Raw genomic sequence first — 21957 nt, forward strand, 5'->3', positions numbered from 1 at the left:
AATTCAACTCTTGGTAATGAGGACTGCATCCTCATCAGGCCTCCAAATGTCCACCAAAACTCGGGTAATCCGGTATTAGTGCAACAGTTGTAGTAAAACAAGGTACTTGTGCAACTCAACTGCTGTAAACCACTACAAACTCTTGTCCAGCCAATTTTATCGGTAACAACAATTCATGACAGCGAACTGGAGAATGCACCTTCGGCTGAAAAACCACATAAAAGTGCATCAAACAGCATCAATTGCTTTATTCTTACACAAATAGCACACTGCTTTCCACAACAAAAGAAAGAAAGAAAAGAAGAAGAAGGAAAAAAGCAGCAGAGGAAAAAGGCACACTGCTATGTTACACTAGGACATGTGAAAACAAGATTCACCCTGTACCCAAATGAACTTCAAATCTGACGAACAAACATTCACAATAGATCAGTTACTCCAGCAGGCAGCAGAAGCCGAAGCAATACCCTTCAGACCAGAATGCTGTGATTACTCAAACAGGAGAATCATGTGCAGGGTTACCATGATTACCTCCCACACCGCCAGCGTTAGAGGGGCGCTCTAGAATGCCAGCATGTGTGAGCAGTGCCCAGAGGTGGGTCATGAACTCCCCGCCGGCGGCAAGCATTTCGGTGTGGATGTCAACATTGCTTGACGGCGCGAGGAAGAGTATGAAGTCGGCCCAGAAATCAGCCAGCACCTTCCATCTCCGTGCCTCTGGAACCACGCCTCTGAGCTCTCTACCAAGCCTGGCCCCCAGCTCCAGGATGTTGCAGCTGTTGTTGTTTGGTAGGACCATCATCATCAGCTTCTCACACCTGCTGCTCACAGTATCACACCCAGTGAGGCTTCCCCGAGCTTCCATGACCACGGCGTCAAAGATGCGTTGGGTGTCATAGCCATGGCTAGGCAGCATGTCCGGAACAAAAGCCACCAGGTAGGCACAGTAGTCCGATAGGGTCTTGGCAACACGTACATCGTCGTCACCAGTTAAGGGAACCTGGTGATCATCCATGGCGATGGTTGTGCCAATGTGCCATACGAGAATCTTATGGATGTGTGTAGGCAGGGTGCAGGCCCATGATAAGTGGCTCCCCAGCTGATTTCTGTCTAGAGCTGACTGGCCATCTTGTAACTGTCCATTGCTCCCTTTGAACCCAGAAAGCACGCGTTGCATGACTGATTTTCTCAACCTGATCTTTTCCCCATCTTTCTGTCCTTCTCTTGTTGCGTCAACCAAACCCAATGACAGCAGCGGTATCAAATTCCACGGGTGGTAGTCAAAGTTGAGTAAGAGCGAGTACTGTCCAAGCGCTCTCTGCCAGGATCTTCCTGATTCACGTTTTACTTTAATAATAAGACTCTTCCATATCCGAGTTCTTTCCCGGAGATTGTCCACCACGTCCCACCTACTGTCATAGCCGGTATGTATGCAGGACAACAGTAGCACAATGGTAAGAAGGACAATGGTTACCCAGTGAGGAACATCGGTTTTATGAATTCTCTGTTCCAAATTACTACGATGATAGTGCCTGCTAAATGCTCCAGAGATACAATTCCAAACAGTAACATTTATTACAACTAAAAGTATTGTCCAGATCTTATAACATATAGTCTTCGAATCGAACCTTGTATAGAGGAAATCATATAGGAATGCCAACTCCATCTCTACAACTCCAAAAGCACGATCATAGTTGTCTTCTTCAGAGATGAGCCCATGAAGCACGAAATGTAATGTCTTGGTGAGGCCAGCTTCACCAATCCGGTATCCACACAATCTTCGCTTCAACAATTTAAACAATGTGAAGGAAAGTGCGACATCCTTCAATGTTTCCACAACTTCCACTGTGCAATCACTCTGGCTCTCTATCCATTGCCACATGGAATCTATGGTGATGCACTTTTCAGTCACCTCTTCTAATACAACTCCATATTCAGGTGCGGTGGGAAGTAGGGAAGCTACTTCTTCTTCGCCGTAGAATATGTACCTATACCCCTGCATGGTTTCAGTATTCGGAGTGACGTCATCCTGAGCTATTTGCTCATGCTCAATCATCATGTAGTCAGCAACCACTTTAGATTGCTTCAGCAAACCTCCTTTCTTGCTCGCGTTGCTCAGAGTCCCAGCATTCCTGTATGCCAGAATAATGCTCTGAATCCAGATTATCCATATGGTTGCAGCGTAGCTTCTGTTTTGACCTTTGCAGTTCAGAATCAGCCATAGCACGAGAATGATCTGTAACACGTGCTGTACAAGCACCCTCTTCCTGTGTTCAATGTCATGGATGCTGTAGACCAAGAGAGAATCGGCACTCACTTGGATGAGGAGGAGGATGGCACCCCACACGATGAAAGTCTGATCACGGAAGGGACCATCCTGCAGCAGCCCAATGGTGTAGGGGGCCAGAACGGAGAAGAGCGTGTAGACCGCCCACACAAAGAAGCGGAAGAAGCCATGGTTATATCGTCGTCGGCGTGAGCCAAATAACTCAAGAAGGATCCAGATGAAGGCGCTGAAGAGGACGAGGACCTCGACTCGCACCAGACGGCCTTGAATGCTGCCCCAGCTCTGGACAAGAGTTGTGGTGGTGTTCTTGATCCCCATGACTCGTGCCTTGTCTGTCTATGGCTTCTCCAAACTAGTTAGTCCACGCTTGAGAATAAGATGGATGGAGAAGGGGCAACATAGTACAGTGCAAGGGGCCACTAAGCAGATCTGATGGGCACTCGATTTGGAAGGTGCATGCTGAAGCTGAAGGAAAGCACAAATTCTTTGCTTTGGTAAGAGGCCAAAGAAATGTTGGCTCTTTGCCCTGCCCACCCGATTTTGGACTGCCCTTTTGCCACACAGTGGACCACCACTGGGAGCACCAAGCACAGCTGATGTAACAGTGGGCGGCAATTGAAGGTGCCATGGGTGTCCGAACTACAATTCCACTTTCCGCAACTACTCCAGCCTGGCAACTGTGGAAACATCCGCATACCATGATGTTGCCTTGAGGAACATAACCGCCGTGGCATGGCAATGCTGTTTCCCTGTTTGCCATGCGAAAAAATCATGTTACGTTTTTGTTGATGCAATGATGCCTAGTCCCTATCGTGTATCGTTTGCCTGCAAATATGCAACACTTCATATACCTTTTGTGAGAGGCCCATGGCCGCCTCTGGCTTATGCCATGCCACTTGCCAAACAGGCAGTGAGCATTTTGTCGAACAAGTTGCGGCCATCAGCTACGGTGCCTCGATCCTCCACAGAGCAACAGCAACAAAGGCTAGTCCGTGACCATTGACGACGGCGTCGGCCTCCACCAGTGTCGAGAATCCAGCGCCCAAGGACAGTCACGTCCTGCTCGCTCGCCATCTCGCTTCGTTTGCGTTGCGCCGCCCCCCGCGGCGACCCCACGCGCAACGCTGGCTGCCTGACTGGCTCGGCGCCACGGCGTTGTGCGGCGTAAGCAGGAGCCTCCTCGCCGCGAGGCGGCTGCTGCTGGCAGGGCCGCGGCGCTTGCGGCTTGCGGCTTGCGCCGACAGAGGGCGCTTGTAGCGGCGCGCGGGGAGCGGCCGCGGTGGCCTGGCCGCCACAAGGTCGTCGAACCGACGAACCGAAACAGGAGAACCCAGCGTTGACCCAGCCGCGAGGCAGAAAAGGGCTTTCCCGGCCCATAGTGTGGCCCAATTACCTACGAGCCCAACACAGCCCGCGCCGCCTTCCAGCAGACTCCAGCAGATTCGATTACGCCTTCTCCTTGCCGAGCACAGCACGAACCAACCCGTCGTCGCCTTCCTCTCCGGCTCGCCGCCGCCTCCCCCTCACCGGCCTTCTCCGCGCCTCCTCCCACGCTCCGCCCGGCGCCATGGTGAGACTTCTCTCCCGCTCGATCTGTATCCTATCTCTATCCCGTGCTGACTGACTGAATCGACGAACTGACGGACGGACGGACGGATGGATGAATGGATGGTTGTGGCAGTCGGTGACGCTGCACACGAACCTGGGCGACATCAAGTGCGAGGTGTTCTGCGACCAGGTGCCCCGCACGGCGGAGAACTTCCTGGCGCTCTGCGCCAGCGGCTACTACGACGGCACCGTCTTCCACCGCAACATCAAGGGCTTCATGATCCAGGGCGGCGACCCCACCGGCACAGGCAAGGGCGGCACCTCCATCTGGGGCACCAAGTTCGCCGACGAGTTCAGGGAGTCGCTCAAGGTTAGTTGATTCGGTGGTTGGCTTCTCGATTGAATTGATTTCTCCTCTGACGACGAACGAGCTGAACCTTCGCTTTACGGAACGAGTACTGAAATTGGGTTTGGTGAGCAGCACAACGCGAGAGGGATCATGTCGATGGCCAACAGCGGGCCCAACACCAACGGCAGCCAGTTCTTCATCACCTACGCCAAGCAGCCGCACCTCAACGGCCACTACACCGTCTTCGCCAAGGTCATCCATGGCTTCGAGGTGCTGGACCTCATGGAGAAAGCGCAGACAGGACCCGGGGACAGGCCGCTCGCCGAGATCAGGCTCAACCGCGTCACCATCCACGCCAACCCGCTCGCACTCTGAACTCAACTCCTGTCCTGGCTGCCTCATCCAGAAGGATCTGTTCATGGTTAGACCTGCCTGAATCTGGTTGGTTGTCGTCAACATTGATTTCCACTGCAAATGCAACGGCATGTAACTGCCTTGTGAAACATCAATTTGTAGCTGTCTAATTTACTGATGCCGTGACATGTAACCTTTTGGGGATTGGCTAGCTTTGTTTTGCCTGATTTTTTGCTTCTGAATCTGAACCATCAAAACCTTAACTGGGCCTGTTTGCGATGGGTTTTTTTTTTCCCTAACGACTTCACCTAAGAAGCCAGAGAAGCAACGTTTTAGGTGGCTTCACTCAACGGCTTCTCTCCCTTCTGCGGCTTCTCTCGTAGAGCCAAGTTGAAGCCCCTCTCAGCGTGTTTGGTAGGGCTTTACAAAAGAATGGAGAAGCTAAAGTTGAAGACCCTCTAGAAGCCCTGTCAAAGAAGGTCTGAATGGAGCTGATTCTAGTGCTCCCTCCATCTTAAAAAGAATGTAATTATGTGTTTAAAACAAGTCAGATTTTGTTAAGTACAAACCAAGTATATGAAAAATAGTATTAACATTTACGTCTCTAAATATATTTATATTTTATAATCAATCTGATGCAATTTATTTGGTTATTGTTTTTTTATAGATTTGGTTAAGAGTTAAACTTGTTTGGCTTGTGGGGAAAAAAAAACAAGAATAGCATTTCTTTGGGGACGGAGAGAGCATTATCTTTGTCTGACCTACCTGAATGTTAATATCTGACCTAATATGTGATTGCAAGAAGCTACGGGTGTTCATCACTTCAGACTTGCGCTGACTATACTGACTCCTGGAGCGAACACTTCAGATTCGCGATGGTCTTGATTGCTCCCGCTGGAGTTCTGGTTCTGGATACCGCTTGCATAGGTTGCATCCTAAAGGCTACACAGTTCCGCAAATAATTCAGCAGAAACACCAAAAAAAATGTGCCTGTCCAGAACGACAGCTTCAGATTAACGACGACGACGATCCTGAAGCTAATTACCACCACTCGAATCCAGATGTCAAACTGTACAGCTACAATTACACTTCAATTGTTGGCATTCCAGCCTCGCGAGCACAGTTTACCAATCGAGCAAAAAGAACGGGGGAACCTACCGCGCTGTGATTTCCTGATCGCAAAACTCTACCTACATCCACCACAAACCAATGACACTACAGAACATGGCAAAAGTGTGGCTTTAGGGGATGCAGGAGAAGTGACGTTTCACGTTTGTGTGATCTGTCCCCCTTCCAGCTTGAATGGCGGATACTGGGCTACCTGATGGTGATGTACCTGTTTGTGCCATGCTTGGCCCAGTGATCCTTGAGGTCCACCGGAATCGAGAGATCATGACCTTCTGCTGCCAGCCGGCTGAGCAGCTTTGTGAAAGCACCACCGCTCATCTTCCTTCCCCCCATGCGAGCGTGGCGCCTGTTGGGCATCACTGGGAGCGGGTACATGGACATGTTCGTGGTGCAGCAAGATGACTGCCACCCACCATTGCCCCATTTGTAGCACTGATGGAGCTCCCCTGTGCATGAGCAGGCGGGCGCAGGCATGGTTGACTCATCGAACGCGACCTGGTTCAGGCCAAGGTCTTGGTCCTTCCACTCGTTCTTCATCACAGCAGCACGGGCTGAATCTCCTGCTACACCAGACATCCCCCCATTCTTCCAATCACCGGTTGCTTTCTTGGTTTTGCGGAGTACACCTGATGGCCTCTTCAATGGAGAAGCTTGAGAATTACTCTTCCTTGGCTTCTTAGCCTTCCCGATAGTCCCGGGAGCTGTTGCGATAGGGTATGCTTCTGATATGTGCATCTCCCTGACATGGTCATATGGAGAATCAGCCAGCTGCAGTGGGGATGTCTGGACATGTGATAGCTGGTCATGGTGATGGACGTTCTTTGTTCCATTGAGAGGAGGTCCTTGGTGGAATCCATTCCCATTATTCATATTAAACCCATTTGTGCGGGCGAGTTCAAGTGCAGCAAGGGCATTGTCCCTCTCCACAATTGCAGCATTCCGCTCAGCCATTGCAGCATCCCGCTGGGCGAATGCCATATCTCGCTCAGCTATAGCAGCTTTCTTTTCAGCAAGAGCATGGTCTCTCTCTCGGATGGCACTGTCCTTCTCATTCATCAGTGCCAGGAGATTCATACTATGATGGTCTTTTAGCTGCCTTTGAGGCATCATCCACTGAAACACAGAAAATAAATTATAAGTCCATTGTCTTTAGGAAAAATATGCTTGCATTAAACAAAAATAGCTAGCAGGTTACCAATAGTCATCTATGCTGAAATTTAACACAAATTTCCACACTGCAAATATAGCCCTACCACTTGCTATGAAGTTTTATAGCACAACAAACCAAATATTTTATAACAGCCAAAAACAGTAATATTACTTGTCACGGAATAACTTCAAAACTTAGATCATGTAAAATTTACACTATCGAGGTTAAGTACTTGTTGATACAATAAACACGGTTCATGATAAAGGCACTCCCAACAAGAGAAGCCAAAGGCACTGAAGTATGGTACATGACTGGCAGAAAGAAGTTACTACTAGACAAGTTAATCTAGATGACTGAGAGAAAATGCAAATATTTTAAGTTCAGACTTCCCTCCGGGCTCCAGCAATATAAAGGTACAGGTAGTTGCATGATTGCATCTCTAATAATTCATTCCAAAATGAGGAACAGCAAATGCTTTTTGACACATTAATAGTAAGTTGCAAACAATATAGCAGATATGATCCAACACAGAAATGGCAGAACTGATTGGATACATCGGCCCAGATGCAACCTCATACTCATAAGAACTATGAGCCTATAACTAGCTGTACAGAAAGAGCAATAAAAGCAATAAAGATGCACCATCATAACAGCCTTCCCCATGTAGAAATTGTAGCCTGTGGGCAGTTCAATTATATATTTCTGCAGAGCGTTTTTTTTTTTGTATATACTTTGACTTTTCTTTTAAAAAAAGAACAGTAAAGATGAAAACTGGTAGACTAGTCTTTATCTTTCTCCGCTTTAGTATAATCAGAGTTTAAGCTATCAAATAAAGCTGGAATCGTATTCTTTTGGTGAAGAAAAGGCATTTAAGCTTTTTGGATGTTCATAGAAATGTTTGGGACACACATCCTTAAAAATCAAGGTTCCATGCACCAAATAGTGGTGATAACAATTGAATAGATGTCCTAGGCCACGTTTAGTCTATCTTTCATATGTCAAAGTAGCAAGTGTAAATATGAAATGCTGCATAAGAATTCTAGATGACGAATTACACAAACCTGAGTATGAACCGCTTTATATTGGTCAGGCCTTTGCCTGCCATTTTCTCGCCCAAGGTTGTCCATTATTGCATCTGCTTGCAGACGGAAAATAGGGCAGCTATGGGATCAGTGGATCACCTGCAAAATGTAAGGAACAAAATCAACAGTCAAAAACAAGTTTGCCAAACAAAAACCTAGCTAGATTATCTTGTTGCGAGTTTATAGCTTCATAGCAATCTGCCAATCTGGAACAGGGAAGAGATGAAATGCACAAAGGAATAAAGAACACATTATCTCAATGGCAGCAAGTTCAAAAAAGGAAATTTGTGAGCACAGAAGGCCACGGCAAAGCAGGGATATGGACAAACATGAAACTACACGTGTATGGATCCAGGCCCACCTACCACCAGGGGTATAGTATGATATAGTTCGATGGGTGAGTGAGAAAACATTTATATCACGTTAATTATTGAGTTATATCTACAAAACATTAGAAGAGAGTTATGGATTGACTCCAGATCGAGAACTCTATTAACTGACATCAGCTCAATCTGGATTGTCGCAAAAAAAAATTGCAGCAAAATATACCAGTCCCTAACATCAGTTGTATACTCTTTGTGACAGGAGGAATGAACAAATGCATATAACGTGTACTCCCCACAACAGTAAAATAACGTGCAATATCTACAAGGGCTTGTTCCAAATGGCCACCAGGAATTCCGATGGCTCACACGCCATATCCTCAACAAAGCTGAGTGAACAAGAGAATTAAATGTACTGTCTTCCCCTAAAAGACAATGAAGCTTCTTACAAGCTACCCCAAGAGCAACTGGTTTTACACAGTACCGCAAATGCAATCCATGCATGCACCAGCCACGTATGGCAAGTGTACACTCAACTAATGGCCATGCACCGGCCACATATGGCAAGTGTACACTCAGACTAATGGCATGCACGTTAACCAAACGCTTGCTAACAAAGCCATTAACTTGTGAACAATGGTTGTCTGAGGAAGTATTATAGGCATGACTGGACCTGCACTTTCACAAGTCTAAAGCACAGAAAACTCTCCAGGTGAAGCAACAGCAAATAATCGCCATCTGCTTTGAATCTTCTACAGATGGTTCAACACAGGCCTGACAATCCTACCAGACAATCAAGCATCTAATCAGCCAATGCTCATATTATACTATCCCAATATGTTTAGAACTAATATGTACTGGATTAAAAGCTCTATTAGCTGAAACATGACCTCAAAGTTAATCTGGATGGTCACGAAACTTTAGCAGCAAAATATGCTAGTACCTAACATCAGTTGCATACACTTTGTGACAGCAAGCATGAATAAATGCATGTAATGGTCCCAACAGTAAAACAGCGTGCAATGTCTACAAGGGTTTTTGTTCCAAATGATCGCCAGGAATTCCAGTGGCTAAGTAGATCGCATACCATGTCCACGACATAGCTGAGTAAACAAGAGTAACCAAAAAGCGTCGGAGCGTTTTGCAAATCCTATCGCAACAGCAACCGGCTTTATGGACTGGAGTAACGTTCCAAATGCAATACATGCATGCACTGGCCACGTATAGCAAGCGTACACTCAGACTAATGGCATGCAGTGCAGATTAACCAAATAGGCAAGTACACGTCAACAAAGCGAAACCGATAAAATTGTTTTCTTTCCCAAAAGGCAGCGAAATCTTTTGCCTGTCCATAATCATTATTAGGAGAGAATCTGCCAAGTAACTTGCAAACAACGGCTGTCTGCAGAAGTATTAATGGCATGACCCTGAATCTGAACGTCACAGCCCTAAAGCACCGCAATATCTCCGGACAAAGCAGCGGCACACAATCTCCATCCACGTTGAACCTTTGACAGGCGGTTCAGCGCGGGAACTGACAACGCTACCAGATATTCAAACCTCAAACCAGTCAATGCTCATACTAATACTACACTAACCAAACACTTTTGGGATCAACAAACCCAGCATCGCACAGGAGCTGCCGCCGCCGTAGCTCCCACTACTCAAGCACCAAATCCCCATCCTACCATCTCCAACAGCAGCAGCCGGTACCAGCGGCACTTCTGTCCTGCTGCCACTTCACCATCCTAAACCCCCACAAGCACCTCACTCACACTCACACAGTCACACTCACACCTCAGGGAGGGGCATCACAACACAGACGAGGAGGAGCGGCTCACTTGACCCCATCCCCTCCCTCCTCAAATCGGGGCAGGAAGCCGCACCAGAAACGGGGCGGAACCGCAGAGACACGAATCAGACGAAGCGCTAAACCCTAGATCACCCCCGTCCCAATCGGCCCAAACGCCGCGGGAGGGGGTTCGGTGGGAGCGAGTCCCGGGAGCGGAGCCGCGGCTAATCCAATGCGGCCTCCCTCCCCCGCGCGACGCGGAGGAAATTGGTGGGGAAATCGCTGCTAGTAAACGAATCAATCATCAATCAATCAGTCATGGATTGGAAGGGGGGAGGAGAGGGGGCGGTTACGCACACTGTCACAAGCGTTGTCCTCCCATGCGGAGACGCTTCCGAACTCCGAAGGACGGGCGGGCGCAGGCGACCGGCCTACCGGCCCCGCCGCTCCGCCGCCGTCGAGCGAGCGAGCACCGGCGGGGGAAGCAGCCCTGGGTCTGAGGCGACGAGAGGCGACGCTCCGGGATAGCTGCTGGCCTGCCTTGCGGCTGCCTCTGCCTCTCTCTCGCTCTTGTCCTCTCTCTCTCGTTCTCTCTGTGAGTGGTTTTTTTTTTGGCTGGTGGGCGGTGGGGGTTGCGGGAGCAGCCGGGGGAGTGCAGTGTGGGACTTCGGGCCGTGTGGAGCGGAGGAAATGCTGCGTCAGCGCGTGGGGACGGGATGGCAGTCTCACTGAGTCACTGGTGCGCCGCAGGCCAAGGGCGACGTCATTTTCTGCACGGCTGCGGCTCGCGTGGCGCCTCACGGCGGATCCAACGAGATATGGTTGAGAAAAAAAAAAAAGAACACTTCTTTTCTCCATATATATACCAATTTATGATATAATCTTTATATCTTTGTAAGTTGTAATATTGTTGACTATAGCCAGATAGTGAATAACATTGTATCGATGTCATGTAATACATACTCCCGTATATAAGGCGTAATTATTTTTTTTCTTTATGTCCCATAATATAAGGCATGCTCTTTTACAAACATAAATGCAGTACTATGTGAGAGAGAATTAAATACGTTCTTAATCTTTGAACCATAGGTGGTTACGTCTTATATACCGAAGCGGAGGGGGTACAGTTTAATACTTCTAGTTATTTTTTTAAGGAGTATGTAGATCATTATGCTTCATCACTAATGTGTCCTAAAAGCCGTACGGTGTCTTTCTTGTGGAAAACGGTAATCTATTACTGTAGAACATATCATTGTACATATGATTATAAATACATGACATACAATATTGCATTATTACACCTAATTTTATATATGAATAGCTCTATGAACAAATTATAGTAAGAGTTCACTGTATCTAGATTTATGTTTGTGATCTGCTAAATGGGTGCCTCTGTCGCAAAAGCTCATCAGACATTGGACTACAAATGTGTCTACTAGACACGGGACTCCGGTGATGATCGATGACTAGCTTTGTCTAGTGCAAGACGACATGAGCAGGGATTGAGCTCGAGGGCTCATGTCATCTTGGCACAACAACTTGACGCCTCAATGTAGCGGACCTAATGGTTCGTGTACAATGTGCGGGGAAAGATAGGCGGTGGCTAGTGGAGACAACATGACGATGGAGAGGGTAAATGGTTGCCAAAGCTAGTGTGTGGCGTGTTGTATTGAGATAAAGTGAGGAACAAATAGGGTTATTCGTGATAAGGCTAGTGGCATCAGCTTGCTCACTAGTGGCTAATGACTGATGGTGTTGGTGTGTAAGGTGTGGTACTAGGAGGAAGTGAGGAGCTATATGGTATATATAATATATGGATGGCTATAATTAGGCTTTTAGGCATGAGTCTTACTAGGTGATGTCCTCGATGTATATAAAGTGTAGCAGGGTAGTGAAAATGAAGAGAAAGACTAAGTGAAACATTCTTATCCCCATCATTCCTTGTGTCCATATTATTTTTATCATATGAATTCCAACTGAATATAATTTGGATTTTGATACTGTAGCACTTTCGTTTTTATTTGACAAACATTGTCTAATCACGGAGTATCTAGAACTTAAAAGATTCGTCTCGTGATTTACAGGCTGTATAATTAATTTTTGTTTTCATCTATATTTCATGCTCCATGCATATGCCGCAAGATTAGATGTGACGAAGAATCTTGAAAATTTTTTTGTTTTGCGGTGAACTAAACAAGGCCTAGTTCAATTTTGTTCAAAAAAAAATGGTACACAAATATAGTATCTCTACGAGAATGCCCCGCGCTTTGCTGCGGGAATTACCGGTAAAATTTCGCTATATGTTAGTGGATGATTTTTAGTATTTTAGCATAGACAACTAAATATATGTTAGAAAATAATGTAGTTTGCTAATGTGAATAACATAAATACAGAATAATGATATGTGTTAGTTCGATTTATTAGTGGATAATGATGTGAACACTTTGTATGGTGGGGTAATGTATTAGTGGAATGATTTAGTGGATGTTGATGTGAACGCTTTGCATAGCAAGAGAAATAATTAGTGGGATGCTTTAGTGGATGATGATGTACATACTTTGCATGTCAAGAGAATTAGCTAGCGAAGTTTATCTAAGATAAGAGATATAGATTGGTTTCATCCGTAGAAATTTGCCCACAAGAAATGAAGAAAGTGGAAACGGGCCCATCGCCATCTCGTCTGGCCCCGTACTGACCGACGCACGGGATAGTACCATTTGCCGCTCGATACAACGCCAACCCGAACGCAAACCACCGGTGTCGAGGATCAACAAAACCCAGCCAGCGGAAACAGTGTTCTACAGAATGGCGGGCCGCTGTTCTCGTAATGACCTCACCCGGTCCGCGTGGCAGCCCCAGCCCCAGCCCAAGCGTCCCCGCTGTCCCAGCCTCAAAACGTTTCTGTTTCTCGATTCTGCTGCTGCTCGAGCTTATGCGCATCCATTGGCAATGAGGAAATCCCGAAGCTTCTCAATTCGTCCCAGTCCGTACACCATGAACAGCATCGCGGTGGTACTGCTCTGTTCTTCCCAAAGCAGCAGCAACATCGAACATTTTCCTCACTATCACAACATCGCCCAGAAGCTGAAGATGAACCAGCGCCAGTGATGATCTAACTAACGCGACGATTTGATCCATCATCCTCATCACATACATACACACTGATAATGGAGGAACCCAAGCATCATCATCATCATCACAGGAAGCTCAAAGCGCGCGCTTTATTGCCATCACAGATCACACCACACTGGATACGGGTCCGGGTATTTACAACACTCTGCCAGCCACACACAAACGGCGGAGCAGAACAGAGCGCCCGATCGATCGAGCCGGCGGAGACGACGACAGCACACGAGTGCCACGCTGCTGCTACTACTTCCTACTACTACCACTACCAGCTAGTACATACACGGCGGCGTGCGCGCGCGGATAAGGACGGTTGGTCGGTTGCTTATCAGGCGCTGGCCTTGTTGGCCTTCTTGCCGCCGCCGCCGGCGGCGGCGCGGGCGGCCTTGGGCTTCGGCTGCACGGGCGCCGGGGCCACCTTCCTCGCCCGCTTCGCGCGCGCCTTCCGTGCCTCCCTGGGCGGCGCCGCCGCGGCAACCGCCGGCTTCTTCTTGGCCGGCGCGGCGGCCCTCTTGCGCTTGGCCGGCGGCGTCTTCTTCGTCTTGGCGGCCGCGGAGGCGGCGGCGGCCTTCTTCTCCTCGGATGCGGCGAGCTTGAACGAGGCCTTGACCTTCACGAGGCGGCCCTTGGCGGCGAACCCGCGGAGCTGCACGGCCAGCACCTTGCGGTAGTTGGGCGGGAGCACGTCCCGGTGCTTCTCTCCGATGTGCTTGGCGATCGCGTACGGGCTCGCCCCGACCTTGCCGACGTCCTGCGACAGGATCGCCTCCTTGATCATCTGATTTGAGGATCATCCCACATGGCCACGGCCACAAAAACCATGGTCAGAATCAGAATCCATCCACAGACCACGCATGATCATCAGAACGGACAACAAGACGGGATCGATCTTTGCTCACCTCGAAGTAGGGCGGGTGGTGCGGTCCGGCGGACTTGGGCTTCCTGCTCCGGGGCTTCCTCGCCTTCTTCTCCTTCTCGGCGGCGGCCTTCTTCCCCTCAACCCCCTCCTCGGGCTTCTTCCCCTCCTCCACCTTCTCCGGCGTCTCCATAACCCCCTTCGCCTCCTCCGGCGCCGGCTCCTGGGCGACGGCCGGAGCAACTTCCTCAGTCACGGTGGCCATGATCAGAAACCAAAGATCACTCACTCCACTCTCCCTTTCAAGTGTGCTGCTGACGCAAGCGGATGCTCCTACTCGCACTGGCTTGACTAGCCGCTGCTGGTCCATGGCGCGCGATTTATAGCCGGCGACGGCGAGCTCCGATTGGTCCGCCACGGCCGCACGCGGATCGGGATCCTCGGACGGAGCATCAGGGGCGTACACGTGGCCGCGCGTGCGGTCGCCTGCCCCCCGGATGGTTCTCGACTTTTCGCGCGCCCGTGCGTGGACGCCTCGGCTCGAGCAGGGTGTGTTTTCGCGTGTTTTTGGAGGGGTGATTTGGAGGACGAATTTGGCGTGGTTTTTTGCGGTTTGGTTGGGGAATTTGGGGTTCCAGTGAAATTCAAAGTCAGATGGGTGCTGGGGATTTGGAATTTCGAAGAATGGTTTTGTTTCGAGGGAGAATTTTGGGGGATTGTGAGAGGGTGTGCTTTTTTGGGTTTGTGTTGGGGATGGGGGCTGAAGATTTGTACGGTTTGGGGATGGTTAGAGGTAGGAACTCGACGTTACACATGTCGAGTCGGACTGTTTATGCGTGTGAGTTTATGTTCATCGTTGTATGTTTTATCCCATCCTGAATATCATAATTTAAATTAGTACCGTTCGTTTAACACTACCGACTACCAGAAAAAATATAGCTTATAAATAAACGAATAAAACCTAAATTTTGTACTAGGTATCTAAACCAAAATAGGTGGGCTGAAGGTAAATCTTTTTTTGGTTTTTAATCCAACTAGCAATTACTTTATTAGTTGCTAAATATGGATAGATATGGACTAAAAGGTACACTAGGATAAATTTTAGCCACTTTTACGTAAGGCCCTGTTTAGATTGGAGATGAAAATTTTTTGGGTGTCACATCGGATGTGTCGGAAGGATGTCGGGAGGAGTTTTTAGAAACTAATAAAAAAACAAATTACATAGCTCGTCAGAAAACTGCAAGACAAATCTATTAAGCATAATTAATCTGCCATTAGCACATTTGGTTACTGTAGCACTTAAGGCTAATCATGAAGTAACTAGGCTTAAAAGATTCGTCTCGCGATTTTCAACCAAACTGTGTAATTAGTTTATTTTTTATGTACATTTAATGTCCCATGCATGTGTCCAAAGATTCGATGGGATGGATGAAAAAATTTTAGGTGTAAAACTAAACAGGGCCTAAATTTCATCAAGAACAAGTGATCAAACAGGCCCTTCATACTAACGACCATTGTCTAGCAAGTCAAAACTGCAAGAGAAGACGAGAGAAGGAAGAAGAGAACGAAGAGAAGCTAAAGAGGTTGTGTGTCAATCTTTCTGAAAAAAAAAGAATTGATCTCAAATAAATTATAGTATCCTCAATTCGTCTAAAAAAATGTAATTCTTACATTTGGAGAAGTCAAACAATTTCAACTTTGACTAAAATTATATGAACATATACTAACACTAATGAGACAAAATAAATATTTTTGTATTCGTAATAGAATATATTTTTATAATAAATTTATTTCAAGACATATATGCTAATCCTAGTTACTATAAATTTAGTCAGAGTTGGGTTATTTTGACTGCACGTTTCCTATAATTGTACTCCCTCTGAGTTAAACATTGGAATACAAATAGATTATGAATAATTATTAAGTTGTTGAGTTGAAAAATATAAAAATCATATGAATAGATTTATCTCTAAAAATACTCTCTTAAGAATATACTACCATTTTTTGGTATATCTTTTTATAAAACCAAGGAATCAAAGTTAAATTTTGAATATAGTATCATTGTCTTAAACAACTTTATTTACGGGTATGAACAGAGTATTCTTTTATGGATGGAGTATAAGTTTATACTCGAGAACAATTTGATTGACAGAAAAAAAAAAGGAACAGACAAGTTTTTGCTGGAGCGAAATAACGTGGGCCAAAAGCTCAGAATAAGCAGCTTGAACGAGTCATGAGTCATCAGTCAAACTCAAGATTTTCCACCAACTAAACACGGTCTAACTGGGCTTACACTAAGAAAAACCCAGTTTCAGGTCAGCTGCAGACTGGCCCATATGAGCTGCAGACTGGCCCAAATCTATCTACTTGGGCCCGTCGACCAAAAGAGCAGCAAATTCAAATCCATCTACTTGGTCCCTTCTTCGACCAACAGAGTCGTATCTCAAAACGAAAGGACGAAATTTTGGCCCAAAAACCCGAAGAAATGAAAACCGACCAAAAAGGGTTAGCGTGTTGCACGCGCTTCACCGAACAAAATGCGAGCTGTCCCGATCCTGAGTCCTCAACACAATAGGCAGGCCGTGTTTAGATTAAAGACAATTTTTTTTGAATGTCACATCAAATGTGTCGGAAGGATGTCGGGAGAGGTTTTAGAAACTAATAGAAAAACAAATTACATAGCTCATTAGAAAACTGCAAGATAAATCTATTAAGCATAATTAATCTATAATTAGCACATGTAAGTTACTGTAGCACTTAAGGCTAATCATGAAGTAACTAGACTTAAAAGATTCGTCTCACGTGTTTCAATCAAACTGTGTAATTACCTTATTTTTTATGTATATTTAATATTTCATGTATGTGTCCAAAGATTCGATGAAATGGACAGAAAAATTTTAGGTGGTTACCAACAGCCATTCCAATTCAGGCCTGTTCAGCCATTCCAATTCAGGCCTGTTCAGTTCCCAAATTTCATTTTTATTTATTAATTAATTAGAGGGTGTTTGACACTGCTCTAGAGGGTGTTTGACACTGCTCTGCACCACGTTTTTTAACTCCTCCATGTTTTTTAGCCAAACGGTTTCAGCTCTATACATTCAGTTCGAGAAAAAAATATAGAGTTATAAGAGCATATAAAGAGATACTCTATAAGTTCCACGCATTCTGTTCGAGAAAAAAAAGGAGTTATAAGAGCATATAAAGAATACTCCACAAACTTCATGAGAGCACCTAAGAGAAGTATGCTCCATTGTGAAGTTTTTGAAGCAGAATTTGTAGAGCATTCCTAAACACCCTTTAGACTTGAAATGTTTGATTCAGGTAAACTATACACTTATTTTCGTGTTGCTGCCGCAAAATTCGATTAAATGTTTGATTTTTGAGGTTAACTAAACAAGGCCTCAACCAAACGCCGGTAAACTGCCGTCAACCCAAAACCAAACAGCTAAAGGCCTGAGGGCAATACATGACCGATTCGCACTAGTCGCCTGTCTACAGTAAAACCATGGCGGCGCCCGTGACACGGTAGAAACCACGCAAAAAGCAGGACGCCAGGTTCCACGTCCGCAGATTCCGGCGACCCACCACCACAATAAACCAATTCGTACCAAACACGCCACTACGGCAAATTCAAAACGGTGTAAAAATTTGCAGCACGAATTATAATAACCAACTAATAGTCTTTATAACAGGATGGCTTCAGGACGAAGCGACCCAAACAAAATAACCACGGCACAAAATAGACTTGTAAATATATTTTTACACAGCTAACCAAACCAACCGACGACGCTAATACAGACTTTAGCGAGCTAAGTTCTTCATCATCAGATCCACTAAACGCGGGGCGGAGATCAACAAGCCAGAGGGTTCCAAATTGATCTCCGCCCTCTTCGCCGCCTCCTTCAGGACGACGCTGGTGGTACCGGACACGCCTACGCGCGCTCGCCGCGGATGCGGCGTGCGAGCTGGATGTCCTTGGGCATGATGGTGACGCGCTTGGCGTGGATGGCGCAGAGGTTGGTGTCCTCGAAGAGACCCACGAGGTAGGCCTCGGCGGCCTCCTGGAGCGCCAGCACGGCGTGGCTCTGGAACCGGAGGTCCGTCTTGAAGTCCTGGGCGATTTCGCGGACCAGGCGCTGGAAGGGGAGCTTCCGGATCAGAAGCTCCGTGCTCTTCTGGTACTTGCGGATCTCGCGGAGCGCCACCGTACCGGGCCTATACCTGTGCGGCTTCTTCACGCCGCCCGTCGTCGGCGCTGACTTCCTCGCCGCCTGCAACCAAACAGCGCGAAGTCTTAGAACGGAACCCTCGAGAACAGAAAACAACAGATCGAAACGAAACGAAACGGAACGAGATGAGGAACAAGGGAACGAACCTTGGTGGCGAGCTGCTTGCGCGGGGCCTTGCCTCCGGTGGACTTGCGGGCGGTCTGCTTCGTACGGGCCATCTCCTCTTCTCGGCGGGTTTCCTCTCCGCGGCGACTTGGCTTGCCTTGCCTTGGACGGAACGACGAAGACGAAGCTGCGGCGGGTGCGGGGATGCGAATAGTGGGAGAAAAGGGGGGCGCCGGGGGGTTATATAGTCGAGGGAGACAGAGGGGAACGGGCGGGGCGGGCGCGGCGTGGGCGGCAGGAGACGCGTGGACCAAGGCGGCCTCGTGTGACCGTTGGGAAAGTGGATCGGGATGCGAGGCGGGATCGGACGGCGCGGGGTGGGCGGGAGAAAACACACGATCCGTGGGAGGGTCGAGGCGAGGCGGTGATTGGTGGGCAGCAGGGGAGGCACGGATCGGTGACGTGGCGATAGAGATGGGCCAGCGCTGCCAGCGACCGCCCGGCGTGGGGCTGCGCGTCTCGTGGGCTGGGCTGGCCTGGGCACGGCCGCGGAACGCGCACCTGGTGGTGGTGGAGTCGGTTTTGAACTCCGTGTGAACTGTGAGAGAGACGGAAACTGCCGTTGTGGTTTGGGCAAAACTCTATCCTAGAGTCTAAGACAATTAATTATATATTATTTATGTTATTATACTGATGTGGCAGCATATATTAAAGAAAGAGGTAGAAAAAATAAGACTCCAAGTCTTATTTAGACTCTAAATCCACATTGTTCGAGATAATAAATAACTTTAGACTCTATGATAGAGTCTGTATTGTGAGTGCCCTCATCACGCTCCATTTTCGACGAACAGCTGTTCTTTTATTTAGAATTGTTTTTTTGCTTTTCGAATTTCAAATTACAAAACAGGAGCTACTCTTCTTGGGAGTACATGATTCTCTATCGCGTGCTCGCGTGATCGGTGAACTAAAACTCTTATTGGGAGTCATATCAAAATTTCGAGGAACTGTGTCACCTTTGTTATCACTAGCAAACAAAATTTAGCTGAAAATATTATTTATTGATTTATTATGAAAAAAAAAATATTGTTGAATAACTGATGAATTTAGACAGATAAGTTTAAGCGAACAGGCTTCGATATCATTACTAGCCACACGGACCATAAGGCCTTGTTTAGTTGGGCCTTGTTTAGTTCCGAAAAGATTTCGGATTTCGGTACTGTAGCACTTTCGTTTGTTTGTGACAAATATTATTCAATTATAGACTAACTAGGATCAAAAGATTCGTATCGCGATTTCCAGCTAAACTGTGTAATTAGTTTTTACTTTCGTCTATATTTAATGCTTCATGCATGTGCCGCAAGATTCGATGTGACGTGGAATCTTGAAAATTTTTTGCTTTTTGGGGTGAACTAAACAAGGCCTTGGCAAAAAATTTCGTTTTTGGGTACTGTAGCACTTTCGTTTTTATTTGACAAACATTGTCCAAACAAAGAGTAACTAGGCTCAAAAGATTTATCTCACAGATTACAGGTAAACTGTGCAATTAGTTTTTATTTTCATCTATATTTAATGTTCCATGCATGCGATCAAAGATTCGATGTGACATAAAATCTTGAATTTTTTTGCGAACTAAACAAGGCCTAAAAAAGAACAATTTAAATAGGATGAATGCTGTATCATTTGGATGTTCACGATTCAAATAGATTTTGACTTTTCATTTATGAGCACATTTGAGGCCTCTTTGTTTTCATAGCAACCTCTTATCTTGTTCGAGAGTAAGAATTTTCTTTTCATACACAATACATGGGCCTTGTTTAGTTCCAAAAAATTTTGCAAAATAGGAATAGTACCACTTTCGTTTGTATTTGACAAATATTATCCAATCATATACTAACTAGACTCAAAAGATTCGTCTCGTCAATTCCGACCAAACTGTGCAATTAGTTTTTATTTTCGTCTATATTTAATACTTCATGCATGCGTCTAAAGATTTGATGTGACGGAGAATCTGAAAAATTTTGCAAAATTTTCTAAGAACTAAACAAGGCCCAAGGCAAGTTCGTTGCACGAGTAAAGTTCATTTCGAAGGTTGAAACTTTCTATCTTTCTTATCCCCTGATTTAGAGCTCCAACCTAACAATAGAGATGCCATCGTAGTCGTATTAAGGTCCCTTTGGCTGAACCCATTGCTCTTGGATGAAGTTCCACTATTTTGACTTTTGAGATATGCACAGATTTAGGCCCTCTTTGTTTTCGTAGGAACTTCTCATCATGTTCGAGAATAAGGATTTTCTCGTGCCCTCAGTACATGAAGCCAAGCTTACTCTATTACTAGATAAAGTTGGTTTGAAGGTTGAAAAAATTATGTTCTTCTTGCTCCCTGCTTTAGAGTTATAATAATCTAGCAATAGGCACCATTGTAGTAATACTAAGATCCTTTTATCTTAGTTCTTTGCCCAGATGAAGACCACATTAGTCCATCAATTGATATGATCCTCATCCCTTAGCATTGCCCTTGTAAATGAATAACTGGATGTATTATGACTCTAAAACATTATTTTTGGTACTGAGTTCTTAACTTTGCAGTATGAGACAAGTTTTTTTTATAAAGTACAATCAGGCTAGCAAGGTAAGAACAACATGCGCAGATACAATATTTTTTGTCTAGCTTTCATTACAAGGTGTTGATCCTTGCTCAACAAAGGAACTCAGCTCTCCTATGCAAAAAAAAAAATATCTACTTGTGCACATAGTCAGCCAAATTCACTAAGTTTTGCTTTTTGCTTGAAATCTATGTTCCTCTCCTTAACTCTCGAGCTCTAATCCATTGCAATGCACACACAATAATTGGGGTTGCTTAAATCGAGCATTGAACCTCTAGTTGAAGTTCCTCTCTTTTAAATTGACATGTGTTTCAATCTTCTTCGTGCCAAATAATGTGTCTTCACATTGAAGCTTTGCTGCATGAGCTATTGACACTATACATTATATATTGTACCCCCTTGCCCTTAGGCAGATGCAAGATGTTGGAAAAGAGTATTTGTTGGATATACTTGGTTCTTAGTCTTGCTACGATAAGGAAAGAGGATCACATTATATCTTTTGTCTAACTTTTTGTTGAGCAATTTGAGATAATTTTATCGCACTTGGTTTCCTTTAGCAAATAAACTTAGCATACTCTTGGGAAACTCAAATAGATACAATCTTTTTATCCATGATCCACCCGTGTTATGGATATATCTTTTTGTTGATCCTACTCGTTGGCCGTAGCTATAATTCAAATTCTAAAATAAATGCATATGCTTTTTTTTTTGTACTCTATGCATGGGCCAATAGTGTAACAAAAAGCAGTGTCATCAACGTTCAGTCTTGAGAGATTAATATTTGCCCTCTGGTAAAATTTCCTGCCCTATTTGGTAAAGCTTCAACTTCATCTAAAACAGCTTAGTTTCTCCGATTAAACATTTTGTTCTAAATTCAGCTTCATTATTCAGAAAACGTTTGGTAAAATCCTGGTAGGTAAAATACATGAAATGTCTAGAACGTCCTCCTTTATTTTTTCTTTCTTTCTTTCTTTCTTTCTTGTAACAGTTTTTATTTTTTTTTCCACCCCGTTTCTCTTTCTCCCTTT

The 21957-nt window shown here is 45.8% G+C and overlaps 5 protein-coding genes across 5 annotated transcripts; 1 reads left to right on the top strand and 4 right to left on the bottom strand.

Moving 5' to 3' along the window:
• LOC8069060 lies at positions 124-3468 on the bottom strand. Its single transcript, XM_002437708.2, has 2 exons — positions 3136-3468; positions 124-3033 (listed from the first exon to the last, which is right to left on the bottom strand). Exon 2 carries the CDS (start codon positions 2600-2602, stop codon positions 491-493), a length of 2112 nt encoding a protein of 703 aa, XP_002437753.1. The 5' UTR covers positions 2603-3033; positions 3136-3468; the 3' UTR covers positions 124-490.
• On the top strand, positions 3468-4798 carry LOC8068384 (peptidyl-prolyl cis-trans isomerase CYP18-1). The gene is made up of 3 exons (XM_002436365.2): positions 3468-3854; positions 3966-4202; positions 4314-4798. The coding sequence occupies exons 1-3, from the start codon at positions 3852-3854 to the stop codon at positions 4554-4556; spliced, it is 483 nt and encodes a 160-aa protein (XP_002436410.1). The 5' UTR covers positions 3468-3851; the 3' UTR covers positions 4557-4798.
• Positions 5506-10636, bottom strand: LOC8069061 (barley B recombinant-like protein D). The gene is made up of 3 exons (XM_002437709.2): positions 10368-10636; positions 7875-7994; positions 5506-6776 (listed from the first exon to the last, which is right to left on the bottom strand). Exons 2-3 carry the CDS (start codon positions 7938-7940, stop codon positions 5853-5855), a joined length of 990 nt encoding a protein of 329 aa, XP_002437754.1. The 5' UTR covers positions 7941-7994; positions 10368-10636; the 3' UTR covers positions 5506-5852.
• On the bottom strand, positions 13206-14377 carry LOC8068385 (histone H1). Its single transcript, XM_002437710.2, has 2 exons — positions 14036-14377; positions 13206-13914 (listed from the first exon to the last, which is right to left on the bottom strand). The coding sequence occupies exons 1-2, from the start codon at positions 14360-14362 to the stop codon at positions 13465-13467; spliced, it is 777 nt and encodes a 258-aa protein (XP_002437755.2). The 5' UTR covers positions 14363-14377; the 3' UTR covers positions 13206-13464.
• On the bottom strand, positions 17634-18605 carry LOC8068386 (histone H3.3). Its single transcript, XM_002437711.2, has 2 exons — positions 18368-18605; positions 17634-18263 (listed from the first exon to the last, which is right to left on the bottom strand). The coding sequence occupies exons 1-2, from the start codon at positions 18437-18439 to the stop codon at positions 17925-17927; spliced, it is 411 nt and encodes a 136-aa protein (XP_002437756.1). The 5' UTR covers positions 18440-18605; the 3' UTR covers positions 17634-17924.

The sequence above is a fragment of the Sorghum bicolor genome, chromosome 10, assembly GCF_000003195.3.
Source record: "Sorghum bicolor cultivar BTx623 chromosome 10, Sorghum_bicolor_NCBIv3, whole genome shotgun sequence".
In the NCBI taxonomy this organism is placed as follows: Eukaryota; Viridiplantae; Streptophyta; class Magnoliopsida; order Poales; family Poaceae; genus Sorghum; species Sorghum bicolor.